General features: G+C 54.0%; 1 protein-coding gene across 1 annotated transcript in view; it reads left to right on the forward strand.

Annotated features, from left to right (window-relative positions):
• CUNH14orf132 (chromosome unknown C14orf132 homolog) overlaps positions 1-18,338 on the forward strand; it is a 51,206-nt gene extending 32,868 nt beyond the window's left edge. The window contains exon 2 of the mRNA XM_040478170.1: positions 17,155-18,338. Coding sequence (XP_040334104.1) covers positions 17,155-17,379 — 225 coding nt within the window. The 3' untranslated portion in view covers positions 17,380-18,338. The remainder of the gene's footprint in view (positions 1-17,154) is intronic.
• The last annotated feature ends 5,053 nt before the right edge of the window (positions 18,339-23,391 follow it).

Below are 23,391 nucleotides of genomic sequence, written 5' to 3' on the forward strand. Positions count from 1 at the left end.
GAAAGAAAGAAAGAAAGAAAGAAAGAAAGAAAGAAAGAAAGAAAGAAGGAATCAAGATCCCAAAGGGTCCGCTGAGGGAGTCAACATGCTGGGTATGTCATCGCCCCCTCCCTTCTCCCCAGGATGTACTCACTCCCTGACCCGGAGCGATACTGTGCTCCCATTAATTTCATGTGTGTGTTCCCCTCTCCACCACCCTCCCCTCTCCTCTTCTCCCTCTCCTCCTGATCTCTTTTCCTCTCTTTCGCTCTCTTCCTCCAAAGTAGAGATCACATGGCTTTTCGCTCCGCCGCTCAGGCTTCCAGCCGGTCTCCCTGGCATGTAACCCACATTTGTTCAGCCAGGGAATGAATGGACAATTGGACGAATTTCCCACCCTTCACCCCAAGGCCCTGAAACTCCATTCCACTGGGCGAAAGGGAATTTAGTATGATCGGGAGGATGTGGGCCCACACAGGGGACTGGGCCTGCTGTTCCTGTTGAATCATTCTGACGACGTAGTAAGTTGGGGGCAGAATAGGTACTGACGTGTGACTGCTTCTGCCAGCTGTTCCCTAAGGGAAGACTTAAGAAAATCCCCATTGTTTTGCGTTTGCTGAACTGCTTCTACCCAGTGACGGTGACAGGAGTTTCTCCTAGCTGAACCAACAGACGTGTGGTGACCCCTCCACCCCAGGGAGCCATGACCTTGGAGAGGAGGCCATCAGGTGCAGCAGGGAGGATGGCAACATCCCCACTGGGTTTTGCCTGGTTCCCCTCGAGGTTCTCAGAACAAGCAGGGGGCCCCTGATTCGCACTGATGACCATGGACACACTGTGAAGGGCAAGGTCCTGGGAGTCCTAGACCACCTGTCTCTGACATTTCTGTCCCCCAAGGCAGGTGTTCCTTCCATTATGGGTCATCAAAGATGATGTGTGCTCTGACAAGCCAGCGTTTTCCCTTGCTGCGTGGTGCTGAGTTTCTATGGCAACGGCTTCAAAAGGGTGAATTTGCTTTTTCCTTGTAATTCTGTGATGCTCCGAGGCTTTCCAAAAATATCCTTGTTTTCCTGGGTCCTAGGGTTTTCCTGGATCTAGACATGTTCAGTCCCAAGTAGAACCACATCAGCTGCCACGTAGATATCGTATCAAACGGCACAATGCACAGCCACTAATGGAGCACACTTTTTAAAATAAAACACTCCAGGGGCGCCTGGGTGGCTCAGTGGGTTAAGCGCCTGACTTCAGCTCGGGTCATGAACTTGCGTTCCATGAGTTCAAGCCCCTCGTCAGGCTCCGTGCTGACAGCTCAGAGCCTGGAACCTGCTTCAGATTCTGTGTCTCCCTCTCTCTCTGTCCCCTCCCCTGCTCGCACTCCTTCTCTCTCAAAAATAAAGATTAAAAAAAAATTTTTTTAATAAAATACTCTATGCGAGTTGATGTGCTAGGCACTGGGAACTCAGAGAGACATCAGACTCAGTTCTTGTCCTCAAGAAGATCACAATCCCTAAGAAAGATAAGGACTCAGCACACTGTAACATAATGTAACTTAATATAACACAACGTACTCTCATATGATGTTGGTACACAGCTAAGTGTGATGTAACGTAACATCACCTAATGCAACATAAAATAACATGATGTCACTGCAACTATTTTTAACACAATGCAACATAGCATGATGTCACTTAATGTAATGTAACCTAACAGACCAGTAGGCAGCTGACTGTAACATAATATAACATTATATCACCCAATGTGCCATAATATAACATAATATAATACAAGTATACAATAAGTATGGTGCGGTGCAATAAATACAACACAAAGCAACGTAAGAAATGTTTTATCAGTTGTAGGAACAAATTAACACGCCATCCCGGTGGAGAAAGCCATGACGTAGCCTGCAGCGACAAGGGTTAGGAGTCAGCTGATGTGGAGTTGTCAGTTACTTAGAGCTGTGCAAGCTCAGAGAAACGACCGCACCTCCCTGAGCCTCTAGTCACCCACCTCCTGCTAGGCTGGTGTGAGGTTGAGGCGACCCCGTGAAGCCCTTCCGCGGGTGGATTACCACTCATTCCTGCTGGCCGGCTCAGGACAGGCTCGGGACAGGACACGAGCACAGAGGGAGGACCCACAGGCAGTGGAGGGTACAGGCAATGGCCTGAGATGCGAGGTGGCCACATGAAAACACCTGGCATATCCGGTCCAGGAGGAGGCAGGGGGCAGTGTGGTCTGTGCGGTGGAGGGACGGGGTCCGACCCATTGCCGTCCCGGGGTGCTAAATGAGATTGGTGTCGCCGTGGCTCAGTGCTACTGAAGGAGGCACCGAAATAAACACACGTTGCTTTGAGAGCTCTCGGCGTGTGTTCAGCCCCGGCCTGATGTCATTGTGCCCTGTCACTTTTGCAAACGTCACTGATGTGTCCTCTGCCTTCCTGGCCAGCTTAGATGCCCAACGAGAGAAGAGGTGTCTCTCCCTGTCCGGGCCATGCTGGCACATGGGGGTGTCCACTCACTGGGGTTATAGAGAGGATTGTGCGGTGATGCCTCACCACCCTCCTTTCACTGTGTGCCTCAGTTTCCTGCCCTGTCAATAGGTGTGGTGATGGTACCCACCTCATGAGACTGTTCATGATAAAATGTGATCATGCCCATAAAGGGCCCAGCACATATCTGGTGTGGGGCAGGCGTTCCATAAATATTCGCTTTTATTATTATGTCATACACTTTGGTTTTCGTTAAGAACTCTACAGGGGCGCCTGGGTGGCTCAGTCGGTTAAGCGTCCGACTTCGGCCCAGGTCACGATCTCGTGGTTTGTGAGTTTGAGTCCCGCGTAAGGCTCTGTGCTGACAGCTCGGAGCCTGGAGCCTGCTTCGGATTCTGTGTCTCCTTTCTCTGTCCCTCCCATGTCATGCTCTGTCTCTCTCTGTCTCTCAATAATAAATAAGCATTTAAAAAATTTTAAAAAAAGCAAACAAACTCTCCAGCATGTAAGCACCTGGCATATCCTGTCCAGGAGGAGCAGGGAGGGTCTGTAGAAGGAGGCAAAGCCGCTTGCTGATGCCCCCATGGGGAGGAGAAAAGGATTTCCCGCTTCCGAATGAGACCAGAGCGGGCTGTGTTTGAGTCTTCGTTTCTGCTTCCAGGAGAACGAGCGTGTGGATATTGTCGGGAGCACCAGCTGGTGGGGGGCGGGGGGCAGGACCCAGGCACGTTCCTCAGCGATGCCTCAACATCAGGCTTCTGTAGAAGGTTTCTGTCCCCTGGCACCTCATCACCTTTAAACCTTATATGTTCCAGGCGCTGAGCACTGGGACATGGTAGGCCCGTTCATTTCTATAAGAATCATCCTGTAATATTCCTACGAATCCCCTAATACTCAGACTGTTGATTTCCGTAACAATCATCCTGGAACATTGCTACGAACCCCATAATACACAGACTGTTCATTTCTATAATGATCACCCTGGAATGTTGCCAGGAACCCTATAATACCCAGACTGTTGATTTCCATAATAATTATTCTGGAATATTGCTACGAACCCCATAAGAGTCAGGCAGTTTGAATTCAGGCTTTGGAACTTTGGGAAGGTTTCATCCATTGAAGCCTCGGTTTTATCATCTGTAAGATGGGGAAATACCACCTCCTTGAGAGGCATTCTCTCTAACCGGGGCAGGTATGAGATGGGCAGGAAGCCAGGTGACATGGGCAGCTGGTTGGCTCAGTTGGTTAAGCGTCCAACTCTTGATTTCAGCTCAGGTCATGACCTCACGGTTTGTGGGTTCGAGCTCTGCATCGGGCTCTGTGCTGACAGCACAAAGTCTGCTTGGGATCCTCTCTCTTCTGTCTCTGCTCCTCCCCCGCTCACTCTCTCTCTTTCTCAAAAATAAATAAATAAACTTAAAAAAATAGAAGCAAGGTGACATGAGAGGGACACGTGATGGCCAACATGGGGCCAGGGCAACTAGCCCGGGCAGGTGGGGTGGCTTTTGAAGGTTTCAGCCTCCTCCACTGTCCTCAGAGGCCAGGGCTCAGAGACTGAATGACCACGGCCTTCATGAATTAGGCATGAGACGGAGGCGAAGGGCACGGAGGATTGAGCTAGATGCCATGAAATGCTGCCTCTCTTACTTTTTAGAGGACATAATTGTTACCATTTTAGAGGGAATGGCTCCCTTTATTCGGGGGTCCTTCTTCCCAGGCTGTGGCACGCTGACCTTTGTTTTTACAACCTGGAAGTTTATATGGGGTCCTTAGCACAAACCTCTCGTCAAGGAGAAGTCTTCAAACCTGTGCTCATTACCATTTCTTCCAGCACATTCCCAGGTCCCAGGGACGAAACTCGCAGCAAGATGGCATCCTGCTTCCACTTAAGACTCCACGCCCAAGAGCCCTGCTCTCAGAATGGGAGTTGCCTTCTGTACTGAGCCAGGAGGATTGGCCGAAAGGCCACCGGTAGCCGGAGCTGGGCCAGGAGCCCAGGGGGCATAGCTCTTTGATGAGAGATGGGTTCCCCCCACTGCAGAGGGCACTCTGGTTGTCCTTAGAGGATGGTCCATTGCCTTCGGTGATTAACTCGAGGGGCCCAGAACCCTCCCGTCTTCACCTGGTCACTTACTCTTAAAATAACTGATTTCCCCATCAGTGTCCCATGACGCTGCCCTTTCCCTGGGTCGCTGGTAATGGATGCTGCCCACCTTCTCCCTCGAGCCAGTCACCTGTCACATCCTCACTCTGCTCTCTGCACTGTCTGAGCCTCTCCTATCTCGCTCTGTGGGAAAGCCTTTGGCAGATAAAACACAGACCCTATTTGCAGAAATGCAAGGTCTCGGAGAGGAGGAGACACTTGAGGCGTGTCACCAGCAGACCAGGTTCCGAGTTCGACCTCGTGTGTGGATGGCAGAGTTTCATTCACCTGTGCTCGCGAATTCTCTCCTACGTATGCTCCCTCTGCCCCTGCCTCTCACACCCACGTATTTACAAGTTCGCATGCTCACACGCTCCTTCCCGATCCTGTCCTTCGCCAGCAGAGACACGGACCCTGGGCCCAAAGTCCTTACCTCTTTCTGGAGGCAGGTTCTGCGTCCATTTTCGCTGAAGGCATTCATGAAGGCCACGAAGCTGTGCCACTGGCCGACCCGAGGATCCAAACTGATGACGTGCTGTGGCCTCTGCCCTCAGGACGCCCCACCTTTACATCTCCATTCTTGGGGCCCGCGGGGTCTCGGCAGCCAACTAGGACAAGTGTGGGTTAACGATGGCCACGTCGGGACGCTTCGTCCGCAGACGCTCGAGCTCGCTCTGAGCCTTGCTTGATGCGCAGAGACGGGGAAGCAATGTCCCGAGAGGTATGGACAGTCCGAGCAGAAAGCCCATCTCAGGAGTCATCTGAATCAAAGTCAGGACTCCTGTGCAAGCCTGGCTGTTCCTCTGTCTTCTTAAAGGACAGCTTTGGCAGTAGGACAGACGCACGGGACAGCGTCCAGCTTGATGTGTTTCTGTCTCCGATCAGAATATAGCCAGCCCCCACCCCAGAACTCCGCGTGCTCCTTTCCCAGGCTTCACCCCTCCCACAGCAACTAGGCTGAATCTGACACGAGATACTAGTTTTGCCCGGTTTTGACCTTTATAAAACTCAGGATTTCTCAGTCTCACACTCTTGGGATTGGGACCGGAGGATTCTGTGTTGTCACTGGCTGTCCTGTGTGCTATAGGACGTGTGGCAGGATCCCCGGCCTCCGCCCCCTAGCTGCTGATAGCATGTCCTTCCCCTCAGTTGAGACCATCAAAAATGTCTCCGGGCATCGCCGAAAGTCCCTGGGGCGGGGGGCGGGGGGGGGGGGTGCAGAATTACTCCCAGTTTGAGGACCACTGAAGTGAAGGCAATCCCCTGATAGGCGCTTGTTTGCGTGAGCTTTTTGGGTCATCTTTGCGTTTGTGAGGTTTCTCCATGCCGTGGCGCATAATTGTGGCTCACGATTCTCCTAGTGTAGAATTCCACTGTGTGAATACGCGGCGATTTACATATCTATTCTAGTGTCGATGGGCAGCTGGGCTGTTTCCAAATTGAGGCTATTCCAAATTACGCTCTACAGACGTGTGTACGAGTGTCGTGGTGAACACGCATTTGCACATCTGTTGGGTGTGCGCGCTCTGTTTTGCGAGGTGGTTTGCTTCTTCCCCACCCAGTGGCCACGTGGCCTTCATGCCTGCATCATAAAGGGACAAGCCCCTGCCCCCTTGAACCTTCCCCTGGACCCGGCGGCATAAACCCCAGTGTCCTGCTGAATCACTCTGCATGAGTCGTTAACTCTCCCCGCATTGCCCACTGGGGACCCCTGGCCTTTGGCCAGCTGGCCCAAGTCCTGTCGCCTGATGGGGCCTGGGGGGTGCCTGTTGCCCCAGCCCTGGCGGACGGCACCACTCCATCTGTGGGAGTGAGAGCCCCAGACATCCAGTGGGAGACCAGCCCCAGGGGGCAAGGGATGGGCAGTGGCCCCCACTCTGAAGACTTTCACATGACTGTCCTTTTCCTGGATCAGAAATGTTCTTCTTACCCATGTTATCAGCCCTTGGATCAGAATTTCCTTCCTTCCTTCCTCCCTCCCTCCCTCCCTCCCTACATTCCCTCCCTCTCTTCCTCCCTCCCTCCCTTCCTTCCTCCTTACCTTCCTCTCTCCCTTCCCCCCTTTCCTTCCATCCTTCCTTTCTTTCTTCCTTCCTGCTAAAATGTATGAAGGAACTCTGTATGAAAAGCCTGGACGCTGCATGGGGTGCCGAGAAAGAAACTCTCCAAGGCACTTAGGAACCCAAGGCAGCATGCAGTGTGTGTGTGTGTGTGTGTGTGTGTGTGTGTGTACCGTATCTTATGGATGCTGTGTGTGGTGCTCTGGCATTGGGGAGATGGTAGGAGAGGCACAGGTAAAATGCTCTGAGAACCAGAAGAAGTTGAAACCTCGAGGGAAGGCTCCAGGAATAGTAGCTGGCCCTGGAAAGTCGGGGAGAGTTTTGGTAAGTGTAGGTCTAGGACCAGGTTCTGGGTGAGGGAAGGGTGTGAGTGGCCACAAGGAGACAGAACGGTCACGGTACTTAGTACGTCCTCGGGTCCTAAGCCCTCAGCCAGCCTGTGGAGATGTCACAGTGACTTCTGCAGTGGGCCAGGCACCTCAGTTTCCCTATCTGCCTTTGCCACACGCGCAGGAAGATCCGGGGGCTGTGACAAGAGCTCGGGCTTCAGAGGCCAACCTCGGTTGGGGCCCGGCCTCACCGGCCTGGCTCTGCACGTGGGTCTCAGCTCCAGCCTGTGCATCGGGACCTCTGGTGTCACCCGGGGCACGGAGAGGACTGCAAGGCTCAGACTGTTATATTTCATGTGTACATTTAAGTCTATGACCCACTTTGAGGTGATTTTTATATAAGGTATGAGGATGGGGATTTTTGGTAATTTTTTTCATTAAAAATTTTTAAACATTTATTTATTTTTGAGAGACAGAAAGAGACAGCACATGGGCAGGGAAGGGGGAGAGAGAGAGGGAGACACAGAATCCCAAGCAGGCTCCAAGCTCTGAGCTCTCAGCTCAGAGCCCGACGTGGGGCTCGAACCCACAAACCGTGAGATCATGACCGGAGCCGACGTCAGACGCTTAACCAACTGAGCCACCCAGGCGCGCCGGCTAATTTTTATATAAGAGATCATGTTCCAGGGACATTTTATATTTTTATTTTTTGCCTATTGGTATCTAAGTGTTCTAGTATCATTTGTTGAAAAGACTACCCTTTCTTCATTGAATTTCTCTGTGATTTTTTAAAAACTGAATGAATCATATTTATGTGAATCTATCTCTGGACCCTGTGTTCTATTTTCTTGATCTATGTATCTGTTTTTTTTTTTTGTTTTTTGTTTTTGTTTTTTTTTTTTTGCCAGTGCTACTCTTTCTTGAGAACTGTAGCTTTTATAGTAAGTCTTGAAATAAAGTACTACTGTGAATTCATCAACTCTGTTCTTTTTTGGCTATATTTGGTCCTTTGCCTTGGAATACATATGTCGGCATCAGCTTGTCTGTATCTACAAACACGCCTGCTAGAATTCTGATGGGTATTGCATTGTATCTCTATATCAGTTGGAGGAGAATTCACATCTTAACAATATTGAATCTTCCAGTTCATGACCATACTATTCTCTCTGTTTATTTAGCTATGCTTTGATTTATTTCATCAGTTATTTTGCTGTTTTAGCATTCAGATCATGTTCATGTTTTGTTAGATTTATATGTAGTGCTTTAATTTTTTGGTGCTCTTTAAATGGAACTTTTTAAAAAAACTCTAATTGTTTGTTGCTTGACTATAGACATACAATTGATTTTTTTAATACTTAAATTTTTTAATGTTTATTTTTTTTTAATGTTTATTTGTTTTTGAGACAGAGAGAAACATAGCATGAACGGGGGCAGGGCCAGAGAGAGGGAGACACAGAATCTGAAGCAGGCTCCAGGCTCTGAGCCCGACCCAAGGCTTGAACTCACGGACTGCGAGATCATGACCTGAGCCAAAGTTGGCCGCTCAACCGACTGAGCCACCCAGGCGCCCCTAATGTTTATTTATTTTTGAGACAGACAGAGATAGAGCATGAGCAGGGGAGGGGCAGAGACAGAGGGAGACACAGAATCCGAAGCAGGCTCCAGGCTCCGAGCTGTCAGCACAGAGCCCGGTGCGGGGCTTGAACCCACAAATCTCAAGATCATGCTCTCAACCGACGTCAGATGCATAACCCACTGAGCCACCCAGATGCACCGATTTTTTTAAATATTTTAAGTATGATGTTAGCTCTAGTTGTTTTTTGTTGTTGCTGGTGGTGGCGTTGGTTTTTTGCTTTTGTAGATGGTCTTTGTCAGATTTAGAGAGTTCCTTTCTATTTCTAGTTCGCTAAGAATTTTTACCATGAATGGGTGTTTCATTTTGTCAGACGACTTTTCTGCAGCTATTGGTATGATTATGTGTTGTTTTGTTTTGTTTTTACTTCCGTCAGGGTAATGAATTACATTAACCGATTTTCGAAATGTCGACCCAGACAACAAAAAACACATCCGCTTTTTATGTGTTCCTGGAATCGGGTTGCTAATGCCTGTTGTCTACTTTTTGTCTATGCTCCATTGGGATATTGCCCTTCAATTTTCTTTTCTTGTCATATCTTTGATGTTGGTAGCAGGGTGGGGCCGGCATCATTAACCAGATTTGGGAAGTGTTCCATAAAAAGAGTTGGAAAGGGCCTTTCCCTCTTCTGTTTTTTGGAAGCGGTTATGTAGGATTGGTATGATTCTTCCTTACACATTTGGTAGAATGTGTCAGTCCGTAAGACCACGTGGAGGTTTCTTTTTTCAGAAGGTTCTTGCCCCGCCTTCCGCAGGCGGTGGTCCCAGCATCGGCCTGACCGGAAAGCCGCTGCCGATGCTGCTGGGCTCGGGACTGCAGAGCCGCCTCTCAGGGGCGCATCTGGACTTGGACAGAGCGTTCCATCTCAGTTCCATTGTCAAAGCCTTCTTTACACTTCTGTGGGTCCCTCACGTGCGTGCACAACACGGAGCGAGCCCAGAATGTGTACAGGTTCCTACACAGAATTAGGGGATCCCTTCCCCACCCTCTTCCCCTGGGTTCTCGTTGGCTCCCGGAGGCCTTCTTTCCTAACCCTGCACGTGAGGGTCACTGTTTCTGTCAACTTTATTGCCCTGTGTGTCACACAGCTCTGCATTTCCGGCACAGAGCCCGACGCGGGGCTTGAACTCCCGGACCATGAGATCATGACCTCAACCCACTGGGCCACCCAGGCGCCCCTGTCTGTATTCCTTTCAGGGAAGCGCTCCAAGGCCAGAGGTCACAGGCGTCCCTAGTGGCTGTCTAACACCTGCAGGCTCAGAGTAGGCCTTTGGTGTTTGTCGGATGGGCAGCGAATGGATGGATGGCACCCCCAGCGTACCCAGCCGTGGGACCTGGACCACAGAGACATTCCTGAAGTTAGTAGTGAGAGAAATTACCTTTACAACGTCTGCAGGCTGGCCAGAGGCATCCCTGGAATTTTCCAGTGAACTAGGTCACCCAGAGAGCCCGGGCTGCAGATGGCGGGCTCTGGGGAGACGAAACTGAGGGCGTGGCTCCTTACACAAACTCAGAAATGGCAGCTGTCCACGTGGCCACACACAGAGTTGCCCAGATTTAGCAAATAAAAATGCAAGAGGCCCAGTTAAACCTGAACGTCCGATTAATTCTTCAGTACGATATTTTGCTGTATGTCCCATGCGATGTTTTTCATGCTGGAAACTGGTTTTGTTGCTGTTCGTCTGAAATTCAGATTGAACTGGGTGAGGGCTTGTCTAAGGGCCTGTCTGCCAGCCCTCGACACACGGCTGTCACGTGAGGACCATTGACACCCGACCCTGGCTTTCTCCGTGTCTGGTGCGGGCTCCTGAGCTCTGGGCTTGGCCTTGGCGAACACTCACCCGAGCCTCTCCCCGGTAAGCGAGGCTCAGATGAGGGCAACAGGGCCCCAGCGGGACCAGCACCGAGGTGTCCCGGCCGTGAGCAGCACCAGAGTGCCACCACTCCCTGGGGACGGGGACAATACGAACGTTTTTTCCCCCTCTTACCCCCGTATGAATTTAACTTTGAAATCCACAGCCCGGGAGCATCAGATCTTACTTGTGTCTGGGCAGGGATGCCCCAGGGGCCCCGAGGATGGCCTTTTTAGAGAGAAGGGTCGGATGGAACCAGCATGTGGCCCGCAAGCCCGCTGCACGGAGCCTCCCGCATCAAACGCTCTTTGTCTCTCTTGTCCCCTCCTCTGAAGCCCGGGCATTATTCAGGAAGCGTCTGCCAGGACCACCTCTGGTTACCAGGCTTTGAAGATTTCCTTTTGAAAGCATTTTCTGTTCCTTCCTTCTGGAGAGGCCCAGCTTGGGGGAGATTTATCTAACCTCCCTCTTCTCAGCAGGAACAGATGGGGACCTGGGGGCCAACCCCCTCCTCGGAGCAGCTCTGCTATGCGGCCACGGTCCGCTACAGCCACACCCTCTTGGAACCCCTCCACACCATGCCAGGCTCCCACGTGCCACATAGTGACTCCAACGCTGAGGGACGGGGACCCTGGGGGCTCAGAGAGCCTCAGACCCTGGCCTCAGAGAGCCGCTGGGTCCGCGGTGGTGATCATAACCACCTCGTCTGTGGCCTACTCCAGTGTTCAAAGCATTGCTCTTAACGTTAGAAGTTTAAAAATACCAAAAAGGGGGGGCGCCTGAGTGGCTCAGTCAGTTGAGCATCCGACTCTTGGTTTCAGCTCAGGTCATGATCTCACAGTGTGTGAGTCTGAGCCCCTAGTCTGCGCTGACAGCCTGCTTGGGATTCTCTCTCTCCCTCTCTCTGCCCCTCCCCTGCTCACGCACACTCTTCCCTTTCTCTCTCGCTCTCTCAAAATAAATAAAATAAACTTTAAAAAATAAATAAAAATACCAAAAAGTAACAGACACCCATATGCTCAGTGACCAGAAGGAGCTATTTAATATGTCAGTACGTTTGCCCATCTTTTCTTGTGATACAGTATGACAGACAAAACCTATCTCCTTTGCCCCCAACCCTTTTCTCTGAGGCAACAGCCATGGTGAGCCTGACTCGTATGTTCGCAATTCATGTTCCTACCTTGACTTCGTATGTGTGGATCCATGCATAATACAGAGTATTCTGTAGGCATGTTTTTAATTTCAAGGAGGGTATCTGAGTTTCTCTTGTGACCTGTCTTTCCCCCCGCAGAAAGCATATGGCACCTGTTCGCAGCCCCCTTTAACGGGGCAGTGTTTGGTGTTTTCCCTGTGTTTTGGTGAGAATCTAAAGCCTCGGACAGGTTGAGAAATGGGCCTGGAACACCCAACCAGGAGATGTTGGCTCTAGGCTGACTCTCAGCCTGCCCTCAGAATTCTTGGCTGATGGTTCTGGAATTCGTTCGTTCACCAAATATTTTTTGAGCACCTGCTCTGTTCCAGGCACGGGGGATACTGTGGGAAATAGGGAGGGTCCCTGCCTTCCTGGAAGTTACAATCAAGAAGCACAGCCTTTATTGAGAACACTGACCTTGAACATGGACCTGTCTTGGTGTCCCCTCCTCCACGAGCCAACAGATTTTTTTTTCTGACCCGGACGTGACCATCTCCTCTGACGGGGAAACGAGCCCCCTGCTCCTCCAGCCCCTGCCCTGCCCTGTGTCATCCTGATTGGGATTGTGACTCAGCAACATGATGCACAGGTTCTGTTCTGCCTCCGTGGGCCTCTCTCTTCCGCAGGGTTTGAACTTAGGAGCCTTAACACCCACGTCGAATAGCAACAGGTGAAATATCTAATAATGATCATTTCGAAGCCTCACCCAAGGGTTCCATTCCCAGGGGGCCAGGGACTATGCCTGCCCACTGGTGTGAGAAGGGCCCCGTTGCCCCCGGGGGTGTGGGGGCAGTATCTCCAGGGGACCTTCCAGATGCTTCTCCGACCACCTCCTTCTGGGGTGACTCCAGCCACCACCCCTCACTCTGACCATGAGTCCTCCCGGATGTCTCTTCCCAACTTCCAAATGATGCAGTAGAGGCTGACTTTTTTGTTTGTTTGTTTGTTTTCTCTTCACGAGATTTTGCCATTGAGACTTGTTTTCGTGTCTGTCCCGGCACTTAGAATGGAGAATCTGTTTTACAAAGGAAAACAACATCAGAAGAAGAACCAAACACCCGAGACAGAGGGAGTAACTGACATTGCTGGCCAAACCTGGAACACCTGTCAGCCTAAACATAAGTTGGGGAGCAGGGGGGCTGCCTGCTGCACCTGCAGATTAGAGTCGGATTAATTGATCGCATAAATGCACACGACTGGCGATGCCAGGCTCCCCATCCCCTCCCTTCAGCTTCCGCAGCTGGAGAAGAGACGCGCGTAATGCTCCTGGTTCCGAATTTCTACAAGAACGATAAAAGGAGAGGTATGAGGATTTACTGAGTGACTATCGTGCACCACGTTTTATCGTATTTGATTTTATTCCCTCCTTGCAAGAATCCTGCTGCCTCCACTGAAGATAAGGAATTATCTTCGTTACTTACAGGCAAGTGGGTTAAGGGACTACCCCCCCCCCCCAGCTCTGTTACACGTGATGAAGCAGGATTCACCCCTGACTCTTTCGAGCCCCGGAACCCGCCCTTGGCCCCACACTCTGAGGTAGCAGCACCCATGGGACACCGGCCGTGCTGAGCTGAGTGTCACGGCAGGTGCAGGGCCGGGAGGGGGCTCACCCCGTGGAGAAGGCACTGTCCCGCCGCTGGGGTCTCTGGGACCAGGTTTATGATGTACAGCCCGGGGCCGGGGCGGGGGGGGGGGGGGGGCGCTTCTGCTGACTTCAGTTCACTAATTCCATTTGGTCGTACTCGTCACCTTGTCTGTGTTAAGAAGGGGGCTGAGGGAGCTTGAGATGAATAGGTCGTATGCCTGCCTTCAAGAAGAGTTCCCTGGTAGTGGGAGCCCGAGCTGCAGTTTGGTGAGCCTCTGGTTGCGTCCCCTTGCAGGGCAAAGAGACTCTGCAGGGGTGTTTAAGGTCAAGGGCCCTGCAATCAGAGACGATCCTGGCTTATCCAGCGGAGCCCAGTGTGATCACTGGGGTCCTCACACGAGGGAAGCCGGAGGGTCAGAGAGAGTTTGGAAGGACCCCACGCAGCAGGCTTGGGAGACAGAAGAAGGGGCCACGGGCCGACGTGGGAGCTGGGTGCAGCAGGAGCACAGGTGACACGTTGAGCGAGGCCAGTGAGACCCGTGTCCCAGACGTCCGACCTCCAGGCCTCTGAGCTACTGAGCGTGCGGCAACTCGTTAAGGCCGCCGTGGGAAGCTGACACAGGCACAGTAAATGCGTGCAGGGGGCCAGCGCGCAGGAAGGGGTGCAGGGTGGAGGGGCGCTGGGCCGAGAGCCAGCGGACGGCAGCGGCCGCCGGGCCGGGTGGCGGTGGCGGGCAGGGCCGGTCCGCCTGGGGCTGCTCTCTCTTCCCCTCCCACAGGAGCTCCCACCACCTTCCCCCTTTTCTCCAGGGATTTGATGAAAATACCCATTGAGCTGGTGCTCCCTGAGAGAGGCGAGGGGGGCACAGGCCTCCCCCGATGCCGCAGCAGGATGGGAGAACGGTTGGGGGTGGGGTCTGCCCGGAAACCCAGCAGGGCCCTGGGGGAGGGGGGAGAGGGACGGACAGGTGGCCAGTGGGGACACTGGGATGTGGGTTAACTGTGGGGTAGAGCGGGCCCAGGGGAGGAGCATCGGGAGGCAGAAAGTGCAGCTTCCCGCCCTGGCCGCAGCCTCGTTATCTAAGAGGCCACCAGCAGAGAGTGTCCGTGGCCTCACCTCAGCCCTGCTTCCGCTGTGGGCGGTCAGAGGAAGACACTAGAGAAGGTGGGCCCCCTGGGGTGGCTGGGGCGCCAGCTGCCGCAGGGAGGGGAGCAGGACCCCACCGCCCTCCATACCGGGCAGATGGCAGGTGGAAGGGGGAGATGCCAGACACGCCACTGTCCTGGCAGTGACATCTGTTTGTCCCAGTTGAGAGAGGCTGTCATTCGTCAGTCCGTGAAAAGGCATTTATTAGGCACCACTGTGTGCCAGGCCCGTGCAAGGCTCCAGAGACTCCGTGATGAGAGTAAGCGGATCTGGTCCGGCCTCCCGGAGCTTCCAGGCCACTGGGTCTTGGGACGGGTGGCCGCGAGGACAGGACGGGGTCTTGGGGGCACGCGGGAAGGAGGGCTCCAGTGGAGAGGACCGGTGGCTGAGCTCTAAAGCAGGAATGGATTTAATGGGAAGGCCCTGGACCCAGGGCTGCCCTGCTTCACCAGCCCCTCAGCCCCCCTTAGGCTGCCTCTGCCTGAGCCGGCTGCAGCCCATCCCCTCTGTCACCTGCTTGGGGGCAAGGGAGGTCACAGCTCTCTTACTGAAACGCTTACTTGTATTCTTCATAGAATGTATGTCAACTGTGATTTCATTTGCGTTCATCATTATAGTCATTAACATATACTAAATGTGTTAATTTAACTCAGTATGTTAATTTAACATCCTGCTAAACCATAACACATGCACACGTATGTAAATGCAACCGTGAACACGCCCCCGTAACCACTGGCCCCCGAGGCTCGGCCCCTGGCCTGTCCTGAGATCCCCAGTCCCCTTCCTGTCACTACATCCCCAGGCTGACGGCTGGAGGGTCCCCACCCCAATAAAGGACAGAGCTGTGTTAAGGATGAAACACCGAGCTCCTCTGAGCCCATAGAAGCTTCTGGGATCCGGGTGGGCCAAGCACAGAGCTGCCTGAAGGTGGCCTCCCTGTGGGGATCCTGATGGCTTATTCCAAGCAGATGTTCTGCCTTGCCATCTTCCTCCGGGATCATCCCCCGGCTGGAGTGTGGGCCCATGAAAGCAGGGGCCTCATCTGTCTTGCTCACCACTGTATCCAGAGTCAGGAACTGGGGCACCTAATTAATACACCCCTCATATGTATTTGTCAGGTGAGTGGCCAAGGGAAATGGCCCCCGATTTGCTCCCCTGTGGCCCGAGTCTTCCTGGGGTCAGTGACCTTTACGTCTCCAAGCCCTAACGTGGAGTCAGACCCCGGAGGCGGGGCAGCTGCGTGCAGGGCAGGAAGCACCGGGCTCCATAGCCAGACTGGCTCTCAGGGCTGACTCCACCATGAAATAGCGCTTTAGTCTTGACCTCTGCTTACCCACCTGTGAAAGGGGGATATAGGGATACCTCCAACAGGTTAGCTGAGTGATTAAATGAAATGTGTATTGAAGGAAGGCTCCAATGTTCATTCACTCGGGTGCCATCCAAAACAAACACTATGGACCTAATAGTTGCCTGAGCCAACCCTGGAACCTAAGGCACATCAGCCCTTGGAGTGATCTGGAAGGCCTGGACCTCGGTTTCCTGGGCTGAAGCAGGGAGGGGTCTCTCCGTGGCTGTGTGGAGGGTCGGCACCTCCCCACCCCCAGCCTGGAGCCTTTACTCCGATCTCTGGGGTGCCCACATGCTGGCGTCCTCATGTGCGAGGCTTTGGGAAGAAGAATCGCTCTTCTGGGGAATGTGTCCCTGTGCACCAGAAGCTCTGAAGTATCCGTCCACATTGACTCAGAAGTTCCACAGCTGGGAGGGCACCCCCAATAAATGAAAATGCACGAACAAGCACGTTTGTACCCCCAGATGTACGTACGGGATGTTTCTCAGTGCATTATTCATAATAGGGGGGAAAGGGGTGCCTGGGTGGCTCAGTCAGTTGAGCGTCTGACTTCGGCTCAGGTCATGATCTCGCGGTTCGTGGGTTTGAGCCCCGAGTCGGGCTCTGTGCTGATGGCTCAGAGCCTGGAGCCTGCTTTGGATTCTGTGTCTCCCTCTCTCTGCCCCTCCCCCACTCGCGCTTTGTCCCTCTCGGTCTCAAAAACAAATAAACATAAAACAAATTTTAAAATAGGAAAAAAAAGAAATTCCTAAATCGCCAACCATAGGGGAATGGTTAAATTATGGCTTGTATTTGTGGTAGAATAGGATACAACGGTTAAAATGGTACTTCAATGGACCGTTTATACAGGAGGGTAAAACTGCACGTGTAAACACGTTCTCTCTGCCTCTCACACACATGTACACACTCACACAGAAAAAAGATTCAAAAGAAAAATATCGCAGCGTTGACAGGGATTGTCCTAAAGTGGGGAGGCGGACTCTTCATTTTTGTCTTTATCCTCTCGACTGTTTCCGTAATGTTCTGTGCTGAGCATCATGACTTCACAATGAGAAGAGGAAGGTTTACAATCCAGGCTGGTGTGGAGGGCGCGTGGCCTTTAGATGGGGCGTGGCCTTTAGATGGGGCGTGGCCTTTAGATGGGGCGTGGTTTCTGGAGGGCAGGTCTGAGTCCCGCTGATTGCCAGCACGCGTGGTGGGCTGCCCCCCCCCCCCCCCGCCTCCCCGACAGCTGTGCGCCTTGACGCTTCCATCTGCGAAATGGGCATGAGGGTGTCTGCCTCCAGGCATCGCTGTCAGTACTAACTTTTATAGGTGAAAATGGGCACTGCCAATGATAGCGAACGCAAGGAGAACCCCATGGGCCCCGGCTAACTCTCTCTCTCCCTCTCCGCAGCTGCCCATGATGGGAGGCGCCTTCATGGACTCGCCCAACGAGGACTTCAGCACGGAGTACTCTCTCTTTAACTCCTCCACCAACGTCCATGCGGCCTCCAACGGCCAGGGCCAGCCGGAGGAGCCTCCGCGGTCCTCCAACGACGCGGTCTTACTCTGGATTGCCATCATAGCAACACTGGGGAACATTGTGGTGGTTGGGGTGGTGTATGCCTTCACCTTCTGAGCTTCGCGGTGCCCGCGGGCCCCAGGCCGGCTCACCCCGCGCGGCGCTCGCAGCAGGGCGAGGCTTTGCTCAGAGCACCGTCGCCGTTGGCCTCGGGCTGTGCCCACGTTCTGGAGCCGGGAGTTCTGACCAGGGGCGCGGCACCAGGGTCAGCCACCGCGCGTCAGGAATTTCCCCAAGCGCCCTGATCGCCCACGTTCTATGCTGTGGTCCAGCTGATCCAGAAAACATGGGAGTGTGAGTTTCCAGCCCCCCCCGGGGGCGGGCCGGGGCAGAACCTTGGAGGAGCAAATTGGGGAATTCTTGAAACTGCATTCCAGGAACGTGAGACCCAAAGGAACAGCCAGTCAGGTTTGAAATACGGACATGGTCGATCGCTGGCGGGCGGGAAGTAATCACACACGTGTCTTGTTTTTATGCCAACTTTTCACACCTGGTGTGTCCAGTGCCAGGAAGGAGCTGCCCTCAGAACCGGGGCGTTCCCGGAGCGGCCTTGGTTTCCCACTCGGCCCTTTGGAATATTGGCTGTGGTCGCCTGCGCCATAGAACGTTCCCACTTGACTTGGCGAGGGCACCTCTGTCACCAGTCATGTGTCCCCTTTCAAGACCCAGATGCATCAGGAAACCCAAGGACGGGTAGGATTTCCTGGGGCGGAGGGGCGGGGGCCGGTATCTCCTGGACAGACTTTCTCTTATTTAAAACCAGAAGAAGCGCCTTTAAGCTTTAGATCTGCCGAGTAGTCGCGTCTTCAGACACCCGCACGAAGATGCTTTCCTCTCTGAGAAATCACGGAATTTTAGATGGCAGGCTCACACACACCTGATCTTCTGATGGATGTGACCACGCCCGGAGGTCACAGGGCGGATTCCTGGGGGGGGGGGGGGTCAGAGCAGGAGGGACATTTCCTGACTCGGCTCAGGGCTCAGGGCTCTCTCAGCCCCCCACAAAGCAGTCTCTTAAACACCCGCGGTTTGCTCTCGGCGTGGCTCCCACGTTCTGTTGCAGGGCATGACTGCTCTCTGTCTGGGTCAGTCCCCTTGGGTTCTTCCAGATCAGTGGCTGAGGGGGGCCTGGCAAGCAAGGGAACCCCCACGCGATGGGACGTGCCGTGGGGATGGGGCAGCGTGGGGAAGGGCTCGCTCTTCTGTCCTTAGGAGAGGCCCCTGCGTGGTTCTCCCTTTCCCAGGCAGCACCCCTGTACCGACCAGAGTGGGAGAGGCTCCCCTGCGGGCTCCCTCGGGCCAAGCGTGACTGTCTCCCTGTGCTGCAGAAAAGAAAATGAATGGCATACGCCCCGTCCTCCGTGGCTGAGAAACTGGAAAGACTGGGTAAGAAGCCGTAGTACCGTTTGGGGACCATCGCAAACGGGCTGGACGTGTCCCTGTGGTCTCAGGAGAAATGAGTGTTCCTGATAACAGGCAAAGGGACATCTCAGCTGTCCAGAGGCAGCCACTCACTAGTCTGGGAGGCGGGCGCTGAGCCGCTGTGATAACGGGATTACCGGCCCGACCTCCAGGCGGCCGCCAACTCTTATGAGCCACATCTGTCACCGCAGCCACGCACGCGTCCGTGAATGCTTCGGCTCAAGTGGAGGCCATGAGCGCGGAGAGCTGGAATGACCTTTGCAGAGAAGGAGAAGGGATGTGGGACCTTCTGCCTGGGCTCGTTCCGGGGTTACGACAGGGTTGTGCTCTCCGCAGGGCCGGGCCGGGCTGGGTGGCTAGCTGTCGCTTGCCCATCACCCCTGCTGCCTCTCCAGCAGACCCCCCCGCCCCCCGTCTCGGGCCCCCACGTCCGCCCCATGAGCAAGGTCTTTCTTGTAGACCCATGTCTTCATAAGAACCCAAGGAGGAGGTCCAGAGCCAGAGGTCCAAGGCAATGCTAGGAGGTCACTCCAGCCCAGACGTCCTGATGCCTCACCTTCTGACCCCACGTCCTCGGGGGAGCCTCCAGCCCCGAAAAGAGGCAGGCGACCTCTCCCTGTTCCCCAAAGGGCCTGTGGCGAGGGCAGGGGAGAGAGGGTTCTGGGCCCCGTGATGGGGAAGGAAGGGAGCGTGTGGCCCCAGCTCTTAAGAAAGACCTCGTATCCGGGAGAGCCCTGGCAGGCCGGGTGTTTTCTGGATAATTCTGGGCGCAGGGATCTCCCCCCACGAAGGCTTTCTTCCCCTCTGGCGTAAACGCCGGTTAAATTCAACTTTCAAGAATTTTTCTCTGTTCAGCATCAGGGCCACAGACACAAGGCCACGAGCGTTAGGGCCCATCTTGTCCAAACTTCACATTCTGTGATGACAGTGATTTGCTCAGGGTCACTCTGTCTCAGTCGCCTGTGGTGTTTTTCTTTGTGCGTGTGTTTTTTTCCACCATCACTTCAACAACGAGGATAAGTGTGCATGTGAATGTCCAATGAAGGGTGAAGGACAGATTTCCAGCCAGAGAGTGTGCTGTCCTGTCCCTCCTGCCCTACGTAGCTGGGTTCTGTCTTAGATGTGGGGTAACGGGCAGGAGGCACTGGGTGAGCATTGTGTCCAGGCACCGTGCTAGACTCACGTGCACACGTTCAATTCATACGGTTACCTTACGGCCTCATGGCTCCAGTACATAGATGTGGAACCAGAAGCTCAGAGGAGTTTGCCCAAGGCCACACAGCATGAAGGTGACAAGCTGGGATTTGAGTCTGGACCATGCAGCTTTAAAGCCAGCCTCTTTTCTGCCACACCATGCCGCCGTCGGAGGCTGGCACCTGCAGGGCGCATTTAAACCAGGCTCTGGGTCTACAGAGGCCATTCCCCGGGGTCCCATGTCATCGCGTGGTGTGGGCCGGCTCTGGCCTCTTCCACAGGTAGAAGTCTGACCGTCCTCAGAACGGGGCACGCTCGTCCCCTGCCCATTGCCGGCTCTCTGCTGAAGCTTCAGGGATTCTAGTCCCTGTTGCCCGCTCTCCTCTCTAAAGTTGAGCGCACGTCTTTTTATGTGGCCGTGGAAATTTCCAGAGAGCAGCTTTCTTGGGACCATGCAGAAGGACCCCGGCCAAGACCTGGAGTCCGACAGGGCCCACACGAGGAGTGAGGTGCCAACCGCCGGGATTGCCGAGGAGAGGTGGGACGGTCTGTGTTGCGGGAAGAGGCTCCAGCCCAGGCTCAGTCATTCTGTCGAGCCCCAGGGCTGTCCCGGGGAGGAGGGACAGACGCTGCTGTCGCTGACCCCAGGCTGGAGCTCCCGTTCTGGCTTCTCCTGGGTGACGTTGGCCCCAGAGCCCACCTTGACTCGATGAGCCAGCGCTGAGAAAGAAGGGGCTTGCCTCTTCAGTAACTGCTCTTCAGGGAAGAGGTCCCGCCTTTGCTAGAATGTTCTTCATGCTTGGCCTTCCATGTCTCCCCATCTCCCCCCCTGCAAGCCACAGGTGACCCACACTTGTGTTTGTTTGTATGTGGGACACTTCACTGAACAGAGTAACACCTGCTTTAGGAGGTCTTGAGCCACTGTCACCGGAGCTTTGGAGGAGAGGCCAGGAGGCACTTCAGGCAGGTGCCTCCCAAGGGCATCCCACCTCCCGTGTGGGCCTGGGCAAGATGATCGCGCTGCCATCCCTCCCTTCCCTATGAGGTCAAGGTTAAGAGGCAAGCGATACTCCCCTGACCTCCCCTGACCACCCCCCCCCGGAGAGAGATAGTTATATCTCCCTTAAGGTCCCCGGGATCCAAGGGAGAAAGTTAGGAGGGCAGGCCACTTGGTTGGAGAGGCAGGAGGCCGTTTTGCAGCCTGTTCTAGATGGAGAGCTTGGATGTGGCCAGACCACTAGCATATGTGGGAATCCCTCCCTGGAGACTGGAAAGACGCCACCGTCGTCTGCCCTGCTCCCCGATTCCTTCCAGACAAATGTCACACTTCTTCAGCATGACCTTCTTTCGTCATCAATAGTGGCACTATCAATCATTATTATCTTTACTGTTGTCACTTCTTGTGCACCTTTTCCTTGTGCTGTGCTCTGTTTGTATCTCATTCACTTCTCAAATCACCCCTTGGGGGCAAAAGTGAGGTGCAGAGAAGTACGCATTAGTCATTGTCCCATTCTTCTGTTGAGAAAACTGAGGCCAGGCTAATGTGCCTGAGAACCCACATCTAGAGAGCTGTGATTCAGATCCAACCCTGTTGGCTCTCCAGGCTGAGTAGTTAACCCTGTGTCTCCTTGCATGCACATACTCTATGGGGAGCTCCCTGGAAGGGACCATCCCAGGATGGGGGGCTCTGAGGCTGGGGCTGTGTGGGTCCCGGGTAGCAGACTTTCAAGTGTAGGTGTCGGAAAGGGGCAGGAGAGTGCACACGTGTTCGTCAGTCTCAGAAGCTCACAGTGGTCACGAGGCATCAGAGAGCCTCCCATCAGGATCTGTAATATTTGGAAGGGCAACTGGGGCCACACGGTTACTGAATGGAGACCTGGCAAGTGTCCCAGCTGCCTGGTCCAGGGCACCGCCTCCCGGCGTGCTGTGCATTCACCGGGGAGTGCAGGGGTGGCCCTGGACGTGAGCTCCAGCTCCAGGGCAGGCATCATGCTGTCACCTGTTACCGGGCCCCTGCACCATGTCCTGGCAAGTGCCCTTTGACCATCGCCGGAGCAAGTCCTAGGTGGGCTGGACTGCCGTGACCCCGGGACAGCCAAGGAGCTGTGCTCAGGGGGCCAGAGGGGGCAGTCAGAGCCTGAATGTTCTGTGTCGGCCTGCCCCACCGGCCCCTGGCCTCAGTCATTCAGTGACAGGGACGCAGGACAGGCTGGCTGAGCTGAGTGCTTGCGAGCCCAGAGGGACAGAGTTCGTAATCTCCGATCGGAAAAAGGAGCCTCTCCAAGAAATTTAGGTGGTCGGAATCAAACAGATGCTCCCAGAAAGTCCCTTCTGAGATTAGACCTTGGGCATTTTCTTGTCCCTTTTTTTTGGTGGGGGGGGAGGGGTGCGACAGGGGACAAAATAGTGCAAACCACAGTGACTGGAGAGAGGAGCGATTCCCCCAGTGAGGAAAGGGGAGCTGTCGGGAGTGTGACCGAATGGTCGAAGGTATGTAACATCGGCTACATAAATTTTGGGATGTAAGTCTGTGATGTTTGCTCTGAGTCACTGTGAAAGGCATCATGTTCTATCAAAATGGGCAACAAAGGCAGAGGAAGCCCTTGGAGAGGCTGGACGGGTCGCCCAGTGCCTGGGACGAACCCCGCACCCATCTTTAGGCCGAGGTGCAGACGTGTGCGCGCCCAGAACAGTCCATTCAGCTGCATAGGAAGGTTCATTCTCTGCTTCCGGGTCCTTTTGCAGGCTGACTTCCCACCTCCCCAGAGGGAGGTCTGAGACCCCTCCTGCCTCGGGAGTAAATCCCGACAAGGTAGATTTGCAGGGAACTCGTATGTTGTGGCACTTAGGGAAATCCAGAGCCCTTATTCCTCCCCGAGCCCCCTCCATGTGGCTAGGCAGCCACCAAGTGACCCCAGTGTCCGTCCCAAACCGAGCGTCGGAGAAGTTGGGGAGAGTTTGCCGGGTCAGGCTGGTCGGCAGGCGAGTGAGTGGGGTCTTGAGCCCAGGGCATCTATGTAGCAAAGTTGCTTCATGAACCATAATTAGGCCAGCGTTTCTCAACCTTAGAAAATTCTGTCCTCCAGGGGACCTTTGGCCTGGAGACAAATGTCGGGAGACGTTTTTGTTTATCACAACTTGGTGGGGGGTGGTGTTCTACTGGCCTCAGGTGGATAGAACCAGGGGAGCTGCTGAACAACCCCCCCCCACACCCCCCCAGTAACAAAGAATTAATGATCTGACCCCAAAATACGAACAGTGCTGAGGCGGGGAAACCCAGCACTAGGCCATACTGTCTCTGAATCCAAAACTATGGGTGTTTTCCAAAGCTCCACGTTTCCCCGTCTGTGAGTCATGGCATAAATCAGAGCTCCTCTGGGCAACCGCGACAGTCCCGGCCAAGGGCAGCGATCCACAGTCAAGCAAGTCTTCTGTGTCGCCATGGACGCTCGG

The sequence above is a fragment of the Herpailurus yagouaroundi genome, unplaced genomic scaffold, assembly GCF_014898765.1.
Source record: "Herpailurus yagouaroundi ecotype Mexico unplaced genomic scaffold, PumYag 141, whole genome shotgun sequence".
NCBI classification, from domain to species: domain Eukaryota; kingdom Metazoa; phylum Chordata; class Mammalia; order Carnivora; family Felidae; genus Herpailurus; species Herpailurus yagouaroundi.